This window comes from Seriola lalandi, unplaced genomic scaffold (assembly GCF_002814215.2).
Source record: "Seriola lalandi dorsalis isolate HSWRI2012SDOR001 ecotype SW California unplaced genomic scaffold, Sedor1 jcf7180002054920, whole genome shotgun sequence".
Taxonomy (NCBI): Eukaryota; Metazoa; Chordata; class Actinopteri; order Carangiformes; family Carangidae; genus Seriola; species Seriola lalandi.
In genome coordinates, this window is record NW_019525472.1 from 1,060,766 (window position 1) to 1,079,007 (window position 18,242).

Below are 18,242 nucleotides of genomic sequence, written 5' to 3' on the forward strand. Positions count from 1 at the left end.
CCCCCCCCCCCCCCCACCCCCCTCCCTCCTTCTGTCCTCCACTCGTTCATTTCTCACCCTCTCCTCCTCCCGGTCCTCGTTCTTCTCCTACACAGGCAGGACACAAGGCAAGATAACACGCAGCCGTTTCAGTCCTGGCTGCGTAAAAGACTTTAGCACAGCCGCTCGTGTCCTTTTTCCTATTCATGTCATGCAAGCCCCGAACAGTGTGGGGAATTACACTCACACAGCCTCAACTAAAACAGGCTGTGGAGTGTGTCATTCCTGAAAGTATTAAAATGCAGCCAAAATATAAACCCCCCTGTAATGATGCCATTGGGGATAGAAGGTCAATGAACTCAGACACATTATAAATCCCCACAGAAATATTACAACCATTTCTCCTCTGGCTCCCTGAGCACCCAATTCTCTCCAAAAAACCCTGGCAAAACAAGCAGGACACGTGTTCCTTAAATCATTTCAACAAAGGACAATATTCATTCCACCTTTTTGTGATGTGGAAAGCAATCAAATCCTCTCCTGAAAATCCTGTGCTTTGGCTGTGTATCACAGAGGGTGTGTTTCCGCGCTCGGCCGCGTGGTGGCGACCTGCGCTGCGCTGCCAGCCACATCAGAGCCTCATGTTTCCTCATAAAGAACCCGGGACTCGTCCTCATCCGACGCACACCGGCAGCCGGGCTTCTCCTCCACTGGCAGGCTCCAACCATGACTGTGTGACTGCATGCAAGTTTGCCCCCCCCCCTCCTCTCGCCGCCCTCATCCTCATACATGCTCTCCGAACTGCTCAACTTCTTCTCAGAGCTCCTGTCAAACTGAATAGTCGACCTTGACAGAGCTGCTGCGGGGAGGAACTTTACTGGGGGGAGGTGTGTGTGTGTGTGTGTGTGTGTTTGTGTGTGTGTTTGAGTGTGCGCGCGTGTGTGCTCCGGATCTGGCGCTCCTCTCCAAAAAGGATTCGAGGAAAAAGTCCGTTCGCTTCTTTTGGTGGGGGGGAAACTGGAACCGCTCGGACAGATACCGGAGACTGAAGTTTAAGAAGAAGAAGAAGAAGAATAAGAACACAGCATCTCAAGGACGCAAGACGTGTCGATGAAAAAGTATGAGGAGCCGCTCGCCTTCTTACAGGTGCAGCGACAAACGGACTGGATTTGGACTTAACCTGGATTCATCTGCCTGAGTTGCATTCAGCAATTCAAAGAAACCAACTCGGACTGCTTCGACACTTGGAGGAAAACACCTTCCTGTCTTCACGGGGCTTGTGGAACTAACGAATGTGAATTGTAAAACACATACAGACTCTTGTTTGACCGAATTTCTCCGGTCGCTACCAGGCTGCAGCAGCGGCTCGTTCCTCATTTCTTCTCCGTGCGCTCTGAGGTCCGTGCGCTCTGCCCGGCTCCGGTGGCACTGGTGGCAGGTCTCCCCCCCCCCTCATTTCACACACACATATAGCGAAACCCGACGGGAGGCAGACAACAGCAGAACCGACACCTCCGGAACTCGGGGACACAGTACAGCGTCAAGCCTCAAAGGCTCACCGGGGGCACTTGTTGTTGTCCACTCTTGCACGGTTTGGGACCATGTTTGAGGACTCCTGGAGCAGATCGATGTGGCGCGCCACATGGATTTTATTTTTCTCCTTACTCATCCACTCCACACAAGCCCAAGGTAAGAGAGAGAGAGAGAGGGACACCGGCTCGGCACGGCGCCGATTAGTCATCACACGGGCCCAGTAGCTTTCCCTGCTATGTTGAATGTTTATGTGGGGGAGCGTTTCCGTTACTCTTTGCCCTTTTTTTTTTTTTTTTTTGCACGTACCCCTATAATTTTCTCATTAGGCTTCACATGACTCTGGCTCTCTCTCTCTCTCTCTCTCTCTCTCTTTCTCTCTCTCACACTCACACACACACACACACACACACACACACACACGCTGGCGCTCCCTTGCTACTGTCATCTCCTTTATTAAACTCTTCCACATGTGTTGCTACACCTGAACTTTAGTAAGTTGATGCTTGACCCCTTCTGTAGCCGGTATATAGATAAACTTGTGGCTGCTCGGGTTTTAATGCACTCTTATTTTGAAGAGGCATTGTTTTCTCTCCAGCTGTGACAACGCTTAGAAGCTGTTTGAACATATGCAATGAACGTATCATTAGAAACCCAGCTGTTTAAAAAAGAAATGCTAAGCTGATTAATAAATACTAATTAATTAATCAACCCACCCCCCCCCCCCCCCCCCGCGCCCCCCAACTCTGAGCACGAGCAACAGAGCAACAGAGCCAAGTGTGGCAGTTTGCAGGGACTCGGTGACAGCGTGTTTTTATTTTTTATTTTTTGTTTTCATGAGTAAGTTGCCTGAGCTGGAGTAACGCCTCAAATTCTCAGGGCAATAATCCCACAAGATCGCTCTAATATTCCTGAGGAGACTGAGGAGTGTGTCTCTGGTGCCCAGCAGAGAGTTTTGCTCCAACCTTAGGCCTTCTTCCTTATTGAATTTTTAATTTTTTTTTTCCATATCCCTGTAGGATATTAGTTTTTCTGTGATATTTATTCAGCAGTCTTTCAAAAAAAGATGCAATCACTTAATGACAAGTTTGTTTTTACAAAGAGGAAAAAGCCAAGTTGCTTTGGGAAATGAATGTGTGCTGAAGACGTGGTCGAAAGTACATTACTGTCACTTTGATTCAAACATATTTTTACCATACATTTAGACCAGATGTCAACTGTTAGTGCTGGGGGGGGGGGGTTCTTAGCAAAGTGGCACTTCATTACTACTTCTATTGAATTAAGGCATTGATGGGAAATAATTGAAGAATTATGATCTTGATTGAAGGTTGCGCTCTCCTCTCTGCAGCCTTCAGACCTTTATTGCAGGGGGTGGGGGGTTTGACATTTGGAGTTTTGAAAACCTCTAAATTAGGCATATTCACGGCGCGTCAGTATGTGTATGAATATTTTTGGGTGGCACTGACACTTGCATGGTGACATGAGTGGTAAAAAAAAAACAGTCTTGCTCCTTGCCTTCCTCTGCTGCACCTTCTCCCCTCAGGTAATTGGGATTCAGGTATTGCTGCCACAGTAAGGAGGGAGTATTACCTCTCAAGATAGACTCTAAGCCCTTGGTGGTGCTCACTCAATAATACAATGTAGAGAAGATGAAAAAAACAAACAAGGCAGATATCCATCATTCATGAGGGCATATCCTGGTGCCTGACATTTACAGGAGATTGATAACTCAAGTGTCCTGGGGATTAAGAATCCTAACATTGTTGCTTCCACCAGACTCATACTGTATCTCTCCCTCCTTCCTGTATCTGAATCTGGAAGTTTGGTCCCAGTGCTATCCCTTTCCCTCTGCATGCTTATTTAACCAACCAAGTTAAATAAGAACACATTATTTGCAGCAGTGGCCTGGGGAGAGAGCTTTACCTATTTATTTTTTTATTTTTTTGGATGTGCATGGGCACATAAAGCAATATGCGTGCATGTGACTGTGCGGAAGTTGGGGAGGATGAAGACTGCCAGTCGCTCCTACTCTCTTCCTGCTCAGTCCATTCAGCAGTGGCCGTCAGATTTCATTACACAGTCGCTTCTGGGTCAGAAAATGTAGGATTTAATTGGACTCTCTTCAGACTGTTCGGAGTGCAGCTCGTTGAAAGTGACCCCAGTGTGGGCTGCTCTCTTTCCATCCGATGATTAAAGAACATGATGAGGCGAGTAGCATGCCTCTGGATGGACATGTCAGCCACTGCTTGCCACATTTTAATGACCAGTCTAGTGAAACTGCTTTTTAACGACAGGAGAACGGCCTTCATCAGACCAAAGTGCTATGAAGTCTTGCTTTAGGGCTTGCTAAGCCGTGAGGGTATTTTGTATATTGTCATTCATCATTTTGCTCAGCATGGAAAAGGATAAACTTTCAATGTTAATAAAGCTACTTTTATTAAAATAAAATTTACACTTGATCTGTCAGTAGGTATTGATGTTCTTACCTAAAACAGTGAAGCATTTTGCATTTCAAACAAAGGCCCCAAGGCCCCGCAGCGCTTAAACACTCTATTTGTTAACTCACACATATGCGCAGTCTTGGTTCTTCCTTGAATCGCATATATATTTAAAAAAAGAAAAAGAAAAGAAGAAAACACGCCAATCCCCCCAACTCGCCCTGGATGTTTCGTTTAAAGTGACAGTTATAGGAGCTGTCTGGCCTGTCCCAGTGTTCACTTCCATTCATTTACTGAGGTCATGCCGAGACAATGCTGGATTTGCCTGCTGCTCTTGTCATTTCTAACACATCTATTTTGGAGCTTGGAGCAGCAGGGTGTGGGGGATGGGGGGGGGGACTCTATTGGAATGTCATGTTTGGCATACATACTTCTACATCACTCAGTATCTGCAGATTAGCCTGACTGGCTACAGCTCAACTCTGGGAGCTTTAGAGGAAGTTGAGGACTTCATTCTGTCACAGATTAACATTCATAAAGATGGGTTTGACAGAGTTTGTCGGTGAAGGAATCAGCTAGTTCATGTTGTCCGGGCGAGGACGCGAGGCTTGTTTTAGAGTCTGACTACTTCAGACGGAGGTGAAATTGGACGCATTCCTATGACAGGCGATGAAATCATGGACGTGCAGTAGAAATGTTCAGTGGGAAACTCGAGGGCTTTCAGATGAAGAAGTGGAAGCAGCAGTTGCACGTGGCGATAGTAGTTGTTACTTTCATCTTTTGTTCCCTTGATGTGACTCCTCATCTCAATGGTTAGACACTTCCATGCCATCAAGACGTTGTGTGTGTGCAGGCGTATGTATGTTGTGTTGGTGTATATAGACCTCGAGAAGCCAATTCCATGGAGCTAGAACGCAGACGACAGACGTCTGAAGCACTGTATTTAGATGAAGGGGCATTATTTTAAATCAAGATTACTGCATTATTGATCTTTTTTTTTTTTTTAATTCTTATCCTTCAAAGGCACCTTTGGTCTCTGATATGAGTCACTCTTTTATTAGGCAGCAAGCACAAGTGTTCTTTTTAGGATTATTTTAAATCGACATGATGGATTTGGGCAGAGCCAAAGTTGAATTAAGCCAAAGAAGAAGAACTGATTGAGACTGGGAGTGTGAGTGATTCGTGGAGACAGTGGGGTTGAGAGAATATCTCCAGACTACAAATGCCCTGATTTGTCACTCATCTTAATTGACAGACTGGGGATCTGAGTTTCCTTGTAGCAGCTGTGTTCTGTGAAACGATTTGGAAAAAAAACAAAACAAGAAACGGAGGTTGTTCAAGATCCCTGCAGCAAGCACTTTGGTAAAAGGTCACAACATATCGCTTTTAGCATTCAGGGCTGGCGAGAAAACTCATGGTCAAAGTCCAGTGATAGATTTCTCAAAGGGATGTCTAGAGTTTCACTGTGTTATGTTCAATAAAACAAAACTTCCCACCCAAGGTCTCTAGTAGTGGCAAATCCAGGAGAGAAATCTAAGTGAAAGACCTTTTGTTGTTTCTCTTTGGAAAGCGCTTCCAGATCTCCACAGAGTGCGCCTGTTTTTATTGATCTGGCCCCCGTTCCCCAATACCAGTCAATTGGAAGAGGTGGAGTGTTTTCTCAGTGGGATCCTGTCAGTGTTCTTAAATATCTACACACATGCTCCCAAAAATAAAATTAGAGTTAGAGTGTTATGATGGATTACATAATAAAACCTATGGAAAACCCCCAATCCACACTGGTTGACTGGTAAAGAGTAAGAAAAAGAAAGTAGTGTGTTTTCACCTGTTCACCTCTTGCTTCATTATTTAAAGGAAGGGGGAAGAGAATGGCAACCCTCTGACAGATCTTCAGCAACATTCATTTTAGATGCACAATATGCGTGCACGTGAACTGACACATTCCTTATATATGCTCTTGATCTACACGGCTATTATGGCCAAAGGCGAACCCACAGGATGATTGGAAGGAATCTAACACCCTCCCTTCACCAGTGTACCTCTTACCTATTAATGGCCATAAACAGCTCAGCACTTTTCACACTCCTTCTCCTGGATATACAGACCTGCCTCCCACAGTAATATAAGTATACTGTATACTCATTATTGTCAATACACTGCTTATTACTGTAGGTACACTCTATTATTATTCTGACAGCCAAGTTAAAAGCCGCCCCCTGAAAAAAAAAACCCTGGAAAGAACTTAACATGTGCATCACTCATTATGGATAGCAGCCTAATTTTTATTTATATAAAAGACTGTTTTGTTAATTATTAATATGAATATATGTGACTAAAAGAAACCACGTCTTTAGAGCGTCAACCACTTCTGTTGGGGGGGGGGCCTCTATGTCCTCGTTTTGACTGTGTGAAGAGACTCGCTCGTGTGGAGCCGTGTTAAATGTGCGAGGAGGGAAGTATAGTGATGTGTGAATATGTGTCAAGCATCTTTGTCTTGAGCGTTGTCAAGGTTTAATCTACACTGCAGCATGCTGCCAAAGTCAGCCTGATTTCCCTGCATTTATTATGCTGCTTGACATCAACCCAGTCCTTTGATTTCACTCGTAATCCCCCCATATTTAAAGGCACCAAAAAGACACCTTGTTGGAATGCCTGTAATTCTGCTGTAATCAAAGCTTCCTGATTTGCGAGCGTAAACAGGCAAACACACAAACTTCACTTTGATGACGTCTTAAATGAGTGGTTCTTGGCAGAAGTGCTCATGGCTCCGACCCTGTTGCCAGAGTGTGAGAGTATGTCAGACTGATGTTACCACTGCGTGGAAAAAACACAGGCTGAACATTTTATTTCCAATGTTTATCACATGATCGTTATGACAAAAGATGAAGTTGCTGCACTGAGTTTTAAAATCCTCAGTATTATAAACCACTGTGCAGTTTGTTGGCGTCTGAAAAGCCTTCAAATTCATGGATCTTTTATTACACCTCCTGGATTGTATGTCTTATCTCACCTGTACCTGAAGCATGACACCCACCCATTTTGTGTTGAGTTAATTTCAGTCTGAATGTCAAATTTAAGAAGTTAGCAGTACATGCTAACACCTTGCCAATTTTGGTACCCCACTAAGCTGTCTGTTTAATGCACCAACAAGGAGATTATATCCTTGTAGCTATATAAGTCCAGGCCTACACAAACCAAAACATGCCTCCACGCCATGCACATCATGCATTGAAACAAACAAACATAAAAGGCTCAAACACTCACTTTAATTTGCCCTAAAGCTACTGTTGTGAGGATACACATGCTTTTTTTTGCAGGGACTTTGGATTTTTGTGGATCTAAAACTCAAAAATCCCACTCTGGCTTTATAATACTTTAATACAGCAGGCGAAGATAAGGTCAGCCTAACTTGGGGGCGAGATGACATAAAAATGGTGCCACCAGCAACGGCTTGCTCCTCAGAGGGTGCTTCTTAGGTGACAATGGCGCAGCATAATCAATGCCATTTCACAGCTATCTATTCAGTGACTGCATATTCCAGATTCAAAATTCCCTCATTGGCATTCCAGCCACTTTTCATTTATTTCTCTCTCATCTCACGGAATACATTTGAAGAACTTTAATCCTAAAATTTCAGCCAGTCCTGCTCTTTGAAATGCCAGTTATGTAACGCCAAAAGATGACTATTGGATTGAAAAGAGAGAGAGAGCGAGAGAGAGAAAGAAAAAAAAAAGATTTAGGATTGTACAATTTCGCCTCTCTTCTAAGCATCGTGCAGCACAGACAGTTTGACCAGAACAAGCACTGCTGGGCTGAGGCAAAGATGTAGCAGTCCTATTCACAAATAGTCTCTTTTTAAGCGCCTGTCATCTTGCCCGCTGTCTGGAACGTGGCACAAAGGAGTCTGGTTAGTGTTTGCCAGCGCTGTCCTATTTATCTTTGCATGTTTAATGGTTAGTTTGGGTTCTGTCCACACTACTGGGTGGACTGGGAAAAGAGGCCACTCAGGCCTGCTGGGAATTGCCACTACACCACTGACACACACGAGGACCTGTGGGACTGTACACAATTGGAGTTCTTGTCAATAAAAACAGAGGGTCCACTTGTCTCCCTTTAGGCTGCAGTAGTGACGGGCTGATTATCATTGTTCATATCCCCCCATTCCTAATTGGGGCTCTGACTGAAGTGGATTAAACTGCTATTGTTGACTCTTTTTTTTTTTTTTTTCCCTTGACATAGTTTTAAAGAATTCCTTTGATCACTCAGTTTTGGACTAGGGCAAGCTAGATTACTTGCTGAGGAATTATTGCTCTATCTGTGGCTTGCTGTATCTTGTGTTTGTGAGAGCAGGTTTTTTTTATGTACAGAAGGTCGTATTTATGGAGGTGGTTTGACGAATATATTTGTAAAAGCAAAGCCTGCCTGTATGTGCACCTTTTATTTACAGGTGGTAGTATTTATTGTTTGATGAACAGTAAGGAGAACACTGATAGCTTACATGTGTATTGTGCTTGGCTTTTCAGTGAGAGCACTACAGCGTATTTTTTTTTTCTTTTGAAGCCGCTGCTCCTTTCAATCTGCTCTGTGTGAGTCGTTACATTAAAGCTTTGGCCCGAACAAGGTTTTTTTTTTGTGCTGAGGATGGATTGAAGGATTTACAGCAGGGCTATTCCACCTTGTTTTAATATCGCTGTGGTGAAAGCATATCCCGTGTTTCCATATTTGTTGAGCCAAGCCAACCTACGGCTCTGCACTCTTCACAGCTTCCCAAATTAGCATCTGGAGGCCTTCTGCACTCTTACACCACAGTAGTGGCTGATAGTGAGCGTGATCTGGTCCAGCACATGTCCTTCAAAGCCAGCTCCGAAATGACCTCTTAAAAAAAAAAAAAAAAAAAAAAAGCCAAGAGGCACGGATGTGATTATGGACTTGAACTTTTCTCTCGCTCTTTAAGAGGGCCATTATGCATGCGGGGGCGACCGGCAGGTGGAGAGCCACAGTCAAGGCTTGTTTACCAGCATCATCTCTGTCTGCCTAGATGGAAATGAGCGTGGACCTCAGAGTGACACTAGCTTCAGGAGGCCCCCCAAAAGTCGACTCACTCATGCGGATCCTTGTGCGTTTATAATAGAAAAGCACTCAGATTGGCTGGGGGCTTGGGAAATGACCTCTGAACCCTGTAATTGCCTTTCCTTGAGGGTGGTGTTTTGTGTGAGTGTGTGTGTGTGTGTCTGCAGGTGAACTGTGAATTTGTGTGCATGCATAAGTGGGTGTGTGCGTGTGCTCTGTGTGCAAGTGGTGGTGGCCAGTATGAGCCCACAGGGCAGTAAGCAGTCCTTCAGCTATTGCCATGTCCCTGACATGCTACCATACACACATGGGGGCTCCCCCGGGGCTGAAGTGACTTCCCTGTGGTGCTGCATGAACAAAAGCATGGAGGGGGGTTAAAAAAAAAGAATGGCAACTCTAGTACATGGAATTCATGAAGGGGCATTTAATTGAAAATGCCCAGAGCCATATATTTTGTGAATGAAAATGGATCCAGCCTAAACTGCTCCTCTTTTCTGCATACTTCAGTACCACTGGCGTGATTCTCTCTTGAAGAAGCCAGATGACAAGCAGATCAATTTAATGGCCTAGATAGGGATGGTAGAAGGCCTGATCGATTCTGACAATCACGCCATCTTTAACAGACATCTCATCAAAGGCCCATTCCCGTTTTTCGCCATCCCATTACCCATCTATCCAGCACTTGGATCCGCTGCCTATTTACCCATCCCATGCAGGAATAATGGGGCCTTCACCCCCAGTTGGATTAATCAGCCATAACCATATGCTACCGTGTGCAATTACGTCGCAGTTCTGACCAAGGGAAACAGCTGTTGCCATTTGAAAGGGTGGAATAAGATTGTAATTGCCTTAACTTTGATTTGTGGGGTGCTTTGATTTGATGAGATAACACATTTCCATGCTTTACATAATAATAACACGGAATGAAGAGAACTATTAAAACATGGGAATTTTTCTGCTTCCAGCTTCCAGATGCATTCGAAGGATAACCTTGCTGTTATGAGCTATTACTCGCACATTATAGAAGGAATGAGTATGTTTATTCATTTGGGCTTTAATGGTCTTTCTATTTTTAGAGGCTATGTTTTAGATTCAATCGTCTAATGACATTTGAATATGTTTATGCATGGTGGCGCCTTAGCGAGCTGTCTCTGTAATCCCCCAGGTAAGGCAGTCGCATCAAAAGTGACTGCTCAAGTCGTTGGCGCTGCAGCATCCTATAGCTACAGTATCCTGTATGTTTTTATCTGCCAGCCTTCATGTTTACACACTTTTTATCAGGTGGCTGCATTTGGTGACAGAATCCTAGCAACTGCCCAAAGCATAGTGATGTGATGCAGTCACCCAAGAATCCTAAAATTATACTTTACAGGACATTTTCTGTCCCAGACTGTTGTCATGTTGATGTGGAGCTAATGTCAGATGAGCAGCACTGGTTGTTGTTTAAGATTAGATTCCAGTTGGAGACTAACTATAGAAAATAAAAATACCTGAAGGACTTGTCTCAGTAGTTTCAACTTCAAATGCATCTTGTTGTTAATCAAAACTCCTCACAATAAGACCAAGATGCATCTCGTAACTACTTAAACTAGAAAACCTCATTGGAAGGCATCAATCTGCTGAATTTTTTATTTCTCAATTCTCAATCTCAAAACTTTTCTGTGGTACAGGCAAATCCTGGAGGAAAAAAAGCCATGTAGCCTTGCCAAGCGACAACATCCTGGCCTGAAAAATGAAACCAAAAACTGCAGTACTTCTAACGGCCACCTGAGGGTGGCTCCAAAAATGAGTCAATCCCCATAGACTCCCATGTTAAAATGCCATACTTTACAGCAGAAATAAACATGTTTAGAGTCTGGTACAAAAAACAGTTTTTGTCTTTCTAGCTAATCTCTCCCTTTGTCACAATTGTGCGTGGGGTGAATTACTAACTTACTTACTAACTAACTTAATCGTCTAAATTTTATTTAGGCTTTAAGTTCTGTATGATTGAGGGTGTGGCCACTTAGGATGACAGGTCGTTGAGCGTATCCGCCACAAACCTGCATAAAGTCGAAGTCTCAATACGCCCCAACTTTTTGCCCATTCTGGATTAGTCGGGAGTCAGGCGGAGTCAGGTACTGCCAATATGGCCATGGCAGAGCAGCCCACTCTGAGCTTCAAAACCGCTCTTTAGAAACCTATGGATGATGTCACAGAGGCTATGTCCATCTTTCTTTACAGTCTATCGGTCTTGCACTAGGGTGTAGATGCACCATTGGCTGGACCTGTCAAGATATCAGCAAATAAATTTACTACAAATTCCAGCGATCGTATTGACAAGATAAACAGCAGGTAGATTGAAGGTGGGTTGGTGTGGGGTTTGCACTTGATAGTCAAGTACTAACACACAGAAAATTAAATGAAACGCTATATGGCACTGGACTTTCACAGTGAATGTCAGCCATAATGGAAGCAACTATATTGAATACTGTGGAGGAGAATTCTCCAATTTTCCAGCCCCATTTCTTCCACTTGTCAGTAGAGTCGACAGCACATGAATTTTTCATATGACTGACAATTACTGCTTTTCTTTCCGTGCAGCTTTTAAAGAATGATATAGTAAATGATACATACCTTTCTCTCTATTGTGAGATATTTCATATTTTTTGTGCAATTAGCCAAAGAACTTAGCACAGATTGAACGCTACAACCGGGAGAATGTAATGATGAGACCTCTCATTGAATTAGCTGTACAAGGCCAATATTTTCCTCCTGAAATATGAAACAATACTATAAATGACTGCTCCCTGGCATTGCTTTGAAAAGCGTACTCATTTAAATTTCTGAAACATATTCTTATTTCCCTTTTTTTGTCCTTGTTTGATGCTTTGAGGGACCCGTCTCGAGAGATTTAAGGAATGGTTCCCTCAACAAAAAACATCTGACATCTTAAAAAAAAAAAAAAAGAGAGAGAAAAGTTCTTTGGTGGTATTTGTGCATTGATCATGGACGCGTATGATATTGCTTTTGAAGAGTTCCTTTTGACTCCTGCCAAACACCATGTAAACACCAAGCATTGTTCAAATGATTTAATATTTTTTTTGTAAGCAGATGTATTTCACAAACGTTGTCTTATGTGAAGAGGGAGAGCGACACACACAGAGAGAGGGAGTGAGGAGGAAAGGAAAGGAAGAAGGTGAAGGAAGCATTACCCAGGTAACTGGAGGCTAATCAATGGCTTTACCTGGATCTTTTGGAAGACATTTTTATCTCTTGGGAGATTGACAAACTCCCAATCTCCATCATCCCCCACTGGTACCTGCTTGGACACTTCAGCTCATATATCACCTACTAATTCAAATGCCTGTTTTATCTATAGCTCTGATAGGTAGAAAAACCTTTCTGTGTTGGCATATTTTCACAGCTCCTCTTTCCACTTATACCTGAACACTTTCAAAAATGTACATTTGTTAGATTAACATCTTGATTATCATTTGCTTGGATGCACTTCACACATGACCGAGCCACTTAGCACCCCGAACAGTCGACATAATGGGGGGTGACCCAATGATAATGGAAGGCGACTGAGTGAGATGGATGTTTGGACGCTGGGCCTTGACCCGCGGTGTGACTGGCACTTGACCTCTACTCAGGCACACTAATAGGTTAGCCATACAAGCACCTAGCATACACACATTGACGCTGACAAAAAAAAACATTCATGTCCCCTATATTGTGATTGCATTAGTGACACAAAGATGATCATTCTCGGAGTTGAGCAGGAACAGACAGGAAGCGGTCCATCCATCTTGATTTGTCAATAGGTACAATTTTAATTACACCTGAGTGCTGTCAGCCTGCCAAGCTGGGCGGGGAGTATTGATTCACTCTGGCTAATTGATTAATTGCTTTGTTCAAGGGGGGCAGTTCTCCCTACACACCCCCCACCATCTCTTATTTTGTCATACTTTTTATTTTCTCTCTTCATTTTCTTTGTGTATTGTGTTTACCAAGTTTTAAAAGTTCACCTGCAGGGAGATTAGTGTGGCATGGAGTAAGTGGGGTGCTTGTATAGACGTCCAACCATATTTTACTCTAGTGGGAGAGTGGCATATTAAGGAGAGGAGGATTGTTACTGTAGAGCAATAGTTAACGATTGAGTACAGGGCAGGCGGTGCAGTACATCACTGCAGCCATTATGTGGCAGTTAAAGGGGGGCGAGAGATTTGGAGGCACAGCTGCCAGAGACCTTTTACTCAAAACCGTAGCTTAAATTTGTGTGGCTGTTTTTCAGAACCGCTCAGCTGTCTGGTGGAACAGGGCTCCTACTTTTTTTTTTTTTTTTTTTTTTTTTTTTAAACACCATTTTAGAAGACAATACACACCAGTGATCAAAGGAGTGTGGACAGCCCTCTGGATTGGCTAGCACCACTGCCTTCTCTAAATCTTCCTTCCTTCCTGGCAGAAGTCTTTAAACCTCTCATAAAATGACAGAACTCTGGAGCTGCTGTGTATCACAGCCAACCAGACTGCCTACCTCCCCAGCTTGAGTCTACATGAAATGGACCCACTTAAAAGGCAAATTTTACCATTGTCTGTCATTAAACCCTAAGAGAATTGGTAGAAGTTTATAAACAAAAATTGGTTTAATGTTGTTTGACGCCATAAAAGAACAATTCAGTTTTGATTTTATAGCAGTTTAAATGCTGTATAATTTTCTTTGGGACAAAGGTTTTGGTTGAATAAGCTAAAAAAACAAACTGTTGGTAATGAAAGTTGTACGAAGCTAAACTCCAGTAACCTCACTGACTGACTGCCATGGTATGTCTGTAGTCATATTGTAAATTCAAGCTTGGTCTTTTAAATATTTACACACTGTGTGGGCTATGTTTAAATGGAGAGGTTAATGAGTGTTTTGACAGTGTTTGTTTCTTGCGGTCGACGGGAGGTTTGTGTAGTTACAGCAGATGTGATGACTAATGGAGGCTCACTTGTGATGTGCAGGAAATAACAGATGGTCATCCGGAGTTTGTATTGTGCAATGCATCAAAAAAATGTCACACAATGTCACAAAGTATTGCAATCAGACTAAATGTAGACGTTTCTCTTTACCTTGAGCTAAAGATGAAATTATCTGTTAAAACATTGGAGTCCTTGAGGTGTCCTGATGGCTAAGTGGTTAGGGCACATACTGAGCAGCAAGTTCCACCCCTTTAATGCGTTTTTCTCCGCACTTTCCCTATTTATGCCTATCAAATAAAGGCATTAAAAAAATGCCCAAAAAATAACTACAAAAAAGTCAAGACTAAAAGATAGTGGCTACAAATCCTCAGCTTGATTGATTGGAGCACATGTGATTGGTTGACCCTCTATTGGTTTAGCTTGGGTTATTTCAAACTGCTTTCTCCCTACCAGAAATCCCAGCATGCACAGCTGAAGGAGACATCTCTGAGACAAGTGTGTTGATTCTCTGCATGACGTGGTTTAACATTTTAGATTTAAACTTTCAACATTAGTTTAAGTTTTGTATGTGTGACTTGCCGATCGTTAGTCATGCAGTTAATTTATACTTTAGTGGAGTCTTGTACTCAAAGGAAACATAAGAGCATTTATAATCTCTGACATTTTATAGCAGATGAAGTGTGAGCGTTTAGTCATAGTGGGGACTGACTGACTCAGGGTGAGTTGGGGAGGGGGGGGGGGTTCATAGACGTGTGTTCACAAGTAGCTCAATCACTTGTGGCATTATGCAGATAATTTCTCAGAAGTCGCAGGACAAAAAAATGTCATCTATGCAACAAAGGCAGAGGAAATCTGAAGTGTGCTCGGCCCATGTCTGCTCAGTGGCTGTAAAATCCAGTGAAAGAAGTGGTGAGGAGGTGTTTTTTTTCCAGTGTGTATGAAACGCTGAAGAAAAGGTTTCCTATGATGGCCAATTACTTCCTCTTTTGTCCCTTCTGGAAGCTGCAGAAAACAACACAACCTACGCACAGGTTCGCCATCCCTCTGTACCTCATGGTTCTCACTCACACACAAGCCCACACATACGCACGCACGCACACACACACACACACACACACACACACAGGCAGGCATGTGCACAAACATACACTGCTTCATGGAAAATGGCATTTTATGCCGCGGGGCTTATTCTTGTAAACACTATCTGAAAAAACAAACAAACAAACACACACACACACACACACACACACACACACACACACACACACACAAAGGCTGAGTGCTGCATGCTTAAAACTCCCCTCACACATGCATGCATGTACACTCACACACACACACACACACACACAAACACACCTCTCCATGGAACCGAGCATAGACAAGCAGCACTGTTTCATTCCCCATCTGTTTCTTTCTTCTCCTGTGGGATCCAGGAAATGATTGTATGAGGATGTAGCGGTCTTTACAGACCATGAAAAAAGGCGCATACTTACAGGGGCAGAAAAAAAGCCAGAGAAACACAGAAAAAGCTGCTGAGCTATTTCGTTCAGTTGTCGGTAAAGCCGAAAGTGTGTAACTCGAGCTGCCTGGTGTGACACTTTTTTCATTTGATTGTGTTTTGTAAGATTTAAATGAACACTCCGACATTTTTTATTTTTTTATTTGCCATTTTACCCACAGACAGATGAGAAGATTGATATCTAGCACAGAGGGTTGGGTTTGTTATATAAATGTTCTACATAGAAAAGGTGCTGTCTTCCGAAATATCACTGATATTTTCATATTTTTATATTTAATAGACCTGAATAATTCATGATCTGTTCATACAAACAAAGACAAACTGTGAGGTGGAAATTTTTCAGCTAAATGCAAAAAGTATGAGCCTGAAAAAAAGATAGAACAAAGAATGTGTATGACTTAAAGCGAGACTGCAACTTTTGTAAGAATGAATAGGCCATTCTTCATTTTACAATTCCATCCATTACATATAAAGCTTATCCTTTGAGGGTCACATGGGGGTGGAGCCAATCCCAGTTGACATCGGGTGCACCTTGGACAGATCGCCAGTGTATTACAGGGCTGAGACAATTTAGAATGGCCAACTTACCTAACCTGCATGTCCTGGGACTGTTTTTGTTGTAATGGGCGATGCGCGCGTAGAACACCGGCAGTCGGAGTGAATATCAATAGGAAAAAAAAAAAATCTAATTTAATGTTTGCTAGTTAAATCTGCCTTTTCTCTCTTCCTTTTTTTCTGTTCTTTACTTCCTTACTTCCTTCCTTCCCTCCCCTTCTCTCTTCCTCTCGCCTTGGCTGGGTGTAACCACGTATCTCCTATTCCTCTACCTGTAGTTTCAGATCAAAAGCCCTCTGTGGAATCATATGACATTACAGCAGGCCGGCGCTGCAAAATGTATGTAGCAGAAACACTGAACAACCCTGCACAACCATGAGTTATCTGAGTGTTTCTTTAGTTCCATACATAGGCTCCTTAATCAACATTTAAGTGACGTAAATATGAGTTTCAGAATGGACTCATTTCAGAATCGGGGCCAGAAACACTTGATCACGACATCCTCAGTGCTAGTAAGTGAGCTTTAGAGATGCTTAGAAGTAGGTTCTACCTTTATTTAGAGCTGTTTCTCCCTGTTTCTAGTCTTTATGCCAAGCTAAGATAATTGTTAACATCAAACTAAGACCTGTTTAAACAAATGAGAAAGACTCCTTATTCTTCAGTCTTGTACATTTTTCAATTTTAAGCTTCCACTTTCCTAACCTATTCCACTTGATCCTTGTGTTTGAACCATAAAACCATAAAAGTGACACACAAATGAAAAAGGCTGTGACCTGTCAGTGTTGTGTATCACCAAAGTGGCGGCAGATTGACGTTGCGCCTGAAACAGACACGGATCAGCGACGTCTACCCTCAAGTCCGAGACACGCTTTCCACCAAAATACCAACAACCCGCTTTTTGCTGCCTCCTTTGAATGAGCCCCCACCTGTCCACGCCTCTCCTCCCATGTATGCACCCTGTGTTTTGAACCACGATACCACACACATGCACAAAGGGGATTTCAGGGCTCAATAGTTTGTAACTGCACAAACTATGACTGTACAGTATTAGATTATTATATATTTACTTAAAGTACTGTAACTATAACAACTGAGCAGTTGGTGCCGTCACTCATTATTTCTTCCTGTCATCTCACTGCAGACTCACAGTGTCCTTTCTCTCTGCTCGCATCCACAAACAGCAAAACTCCATCAACTTCTCAAAGTGTGAGTCACAGTGTGGCAGGAGTCCACTGCACGAGTCTCACTCTGTCCTTCTGCTGGTGTCGGCTGAGAAACTCAATGCCTGAGCTAACTGCCCCTTCAAACGCTGTCATATTATTGCGTGCATTAATAGGCTACATTAAGATAGAGCGTGTTAATAAAACAGCTTGAGAGTTAAGAATGAAGTCGATTAAATTTTTGACAGAGCAAGGCTAACTTTTGCCCCCGCTTCCAGTCTTTGTGCTAAGCTACCCTAAACACTTCCCGGACCTACCAAGAAGAAATGAGCTCTGATCTTCCAATCTCACTGTGGCAAACAGCAAAAGTTGTTGGAGTGTTCCCTTAAGATGACTTCACAGGGTTTATTTTCTTTATTTTCTCCGTACAAATATTTTTTATCTGCTTTTCTTCACACGTAGCTGCTAGTAACCTTGGATATCATGTTGTTGTAGAAGGCGGCTTGTGCCGTACTACATCGCCTCATTGTGCAATCAGTAGGCTTTATACAAATTCAGATGCAGTTTCCTGGTCAGATAGTTCCTCACAACTGTCAGTCCTTGGCCTCCGCAGCTGCCGCCTTGCCTTTCAGGTGCAGAAAAACATAGGCCTTGATCTTTTGACCCACAAAACCTTGTCTGATGCCTCCAAAATAGATCTGTACCCACAACCCGTCATGACCGGTGAAGGCAGACGTGCTCGCTAGGCCGGAAGACACTGTCACGTCAAAAAAAGATACGGCGGGTTCTCTGCGGTGATGTACCAGCTGACAAACACAAACAGGCTGTTAGATGTCGTACTAACAGAGCTCTTATGGAACTCCTCCGTTTCGCGCCGTTCTCTCCTTGACTGACTGACTTTTTTTTTTCTGCTGTTATCACTCGAAGAGGAGGCTTTGAAATTTGATTGACAGGCGTGATCAGGAACTACCTCTCTGTCTGTCATGTGAGAAGGCAGATGTGTGTGTGTGTGTGTGTGTGTGTGTGTGTGTGTCTGTGTGTGTGTGT

At 43.1% G+C, this 18,242-nt stretch overlaps 1 protein-coding gene across 2 annotated transcripts in view; it reads left to right on the forward strand.

The window, feature by feature from the left end:
• Window positions 1-1,394: 1,394 nt before the first annotated feature.
• sdk2b (sidekick cell adhesion molecule 2b) overlaps window positions 1,395-18,242 on the forward strand; it is a 266,455-nt gene continuing 249,607 nt past the window's right edge. For both annotated transcript variants that reach the window (XM_087169889.1, XM_087169890.1), the window contains exon 1: window positions 1,395-1,668. In XM_087169889.1, coding sequence (XP_087026015.1) covers window positions 1,581-1,668 — 88 coding nt within the window. In that variant the 5' untranslated portion in view covers window positions 1,395-1,580. The remainder of the gene's footprint in view (window positions 1,669-18,242) is intronic.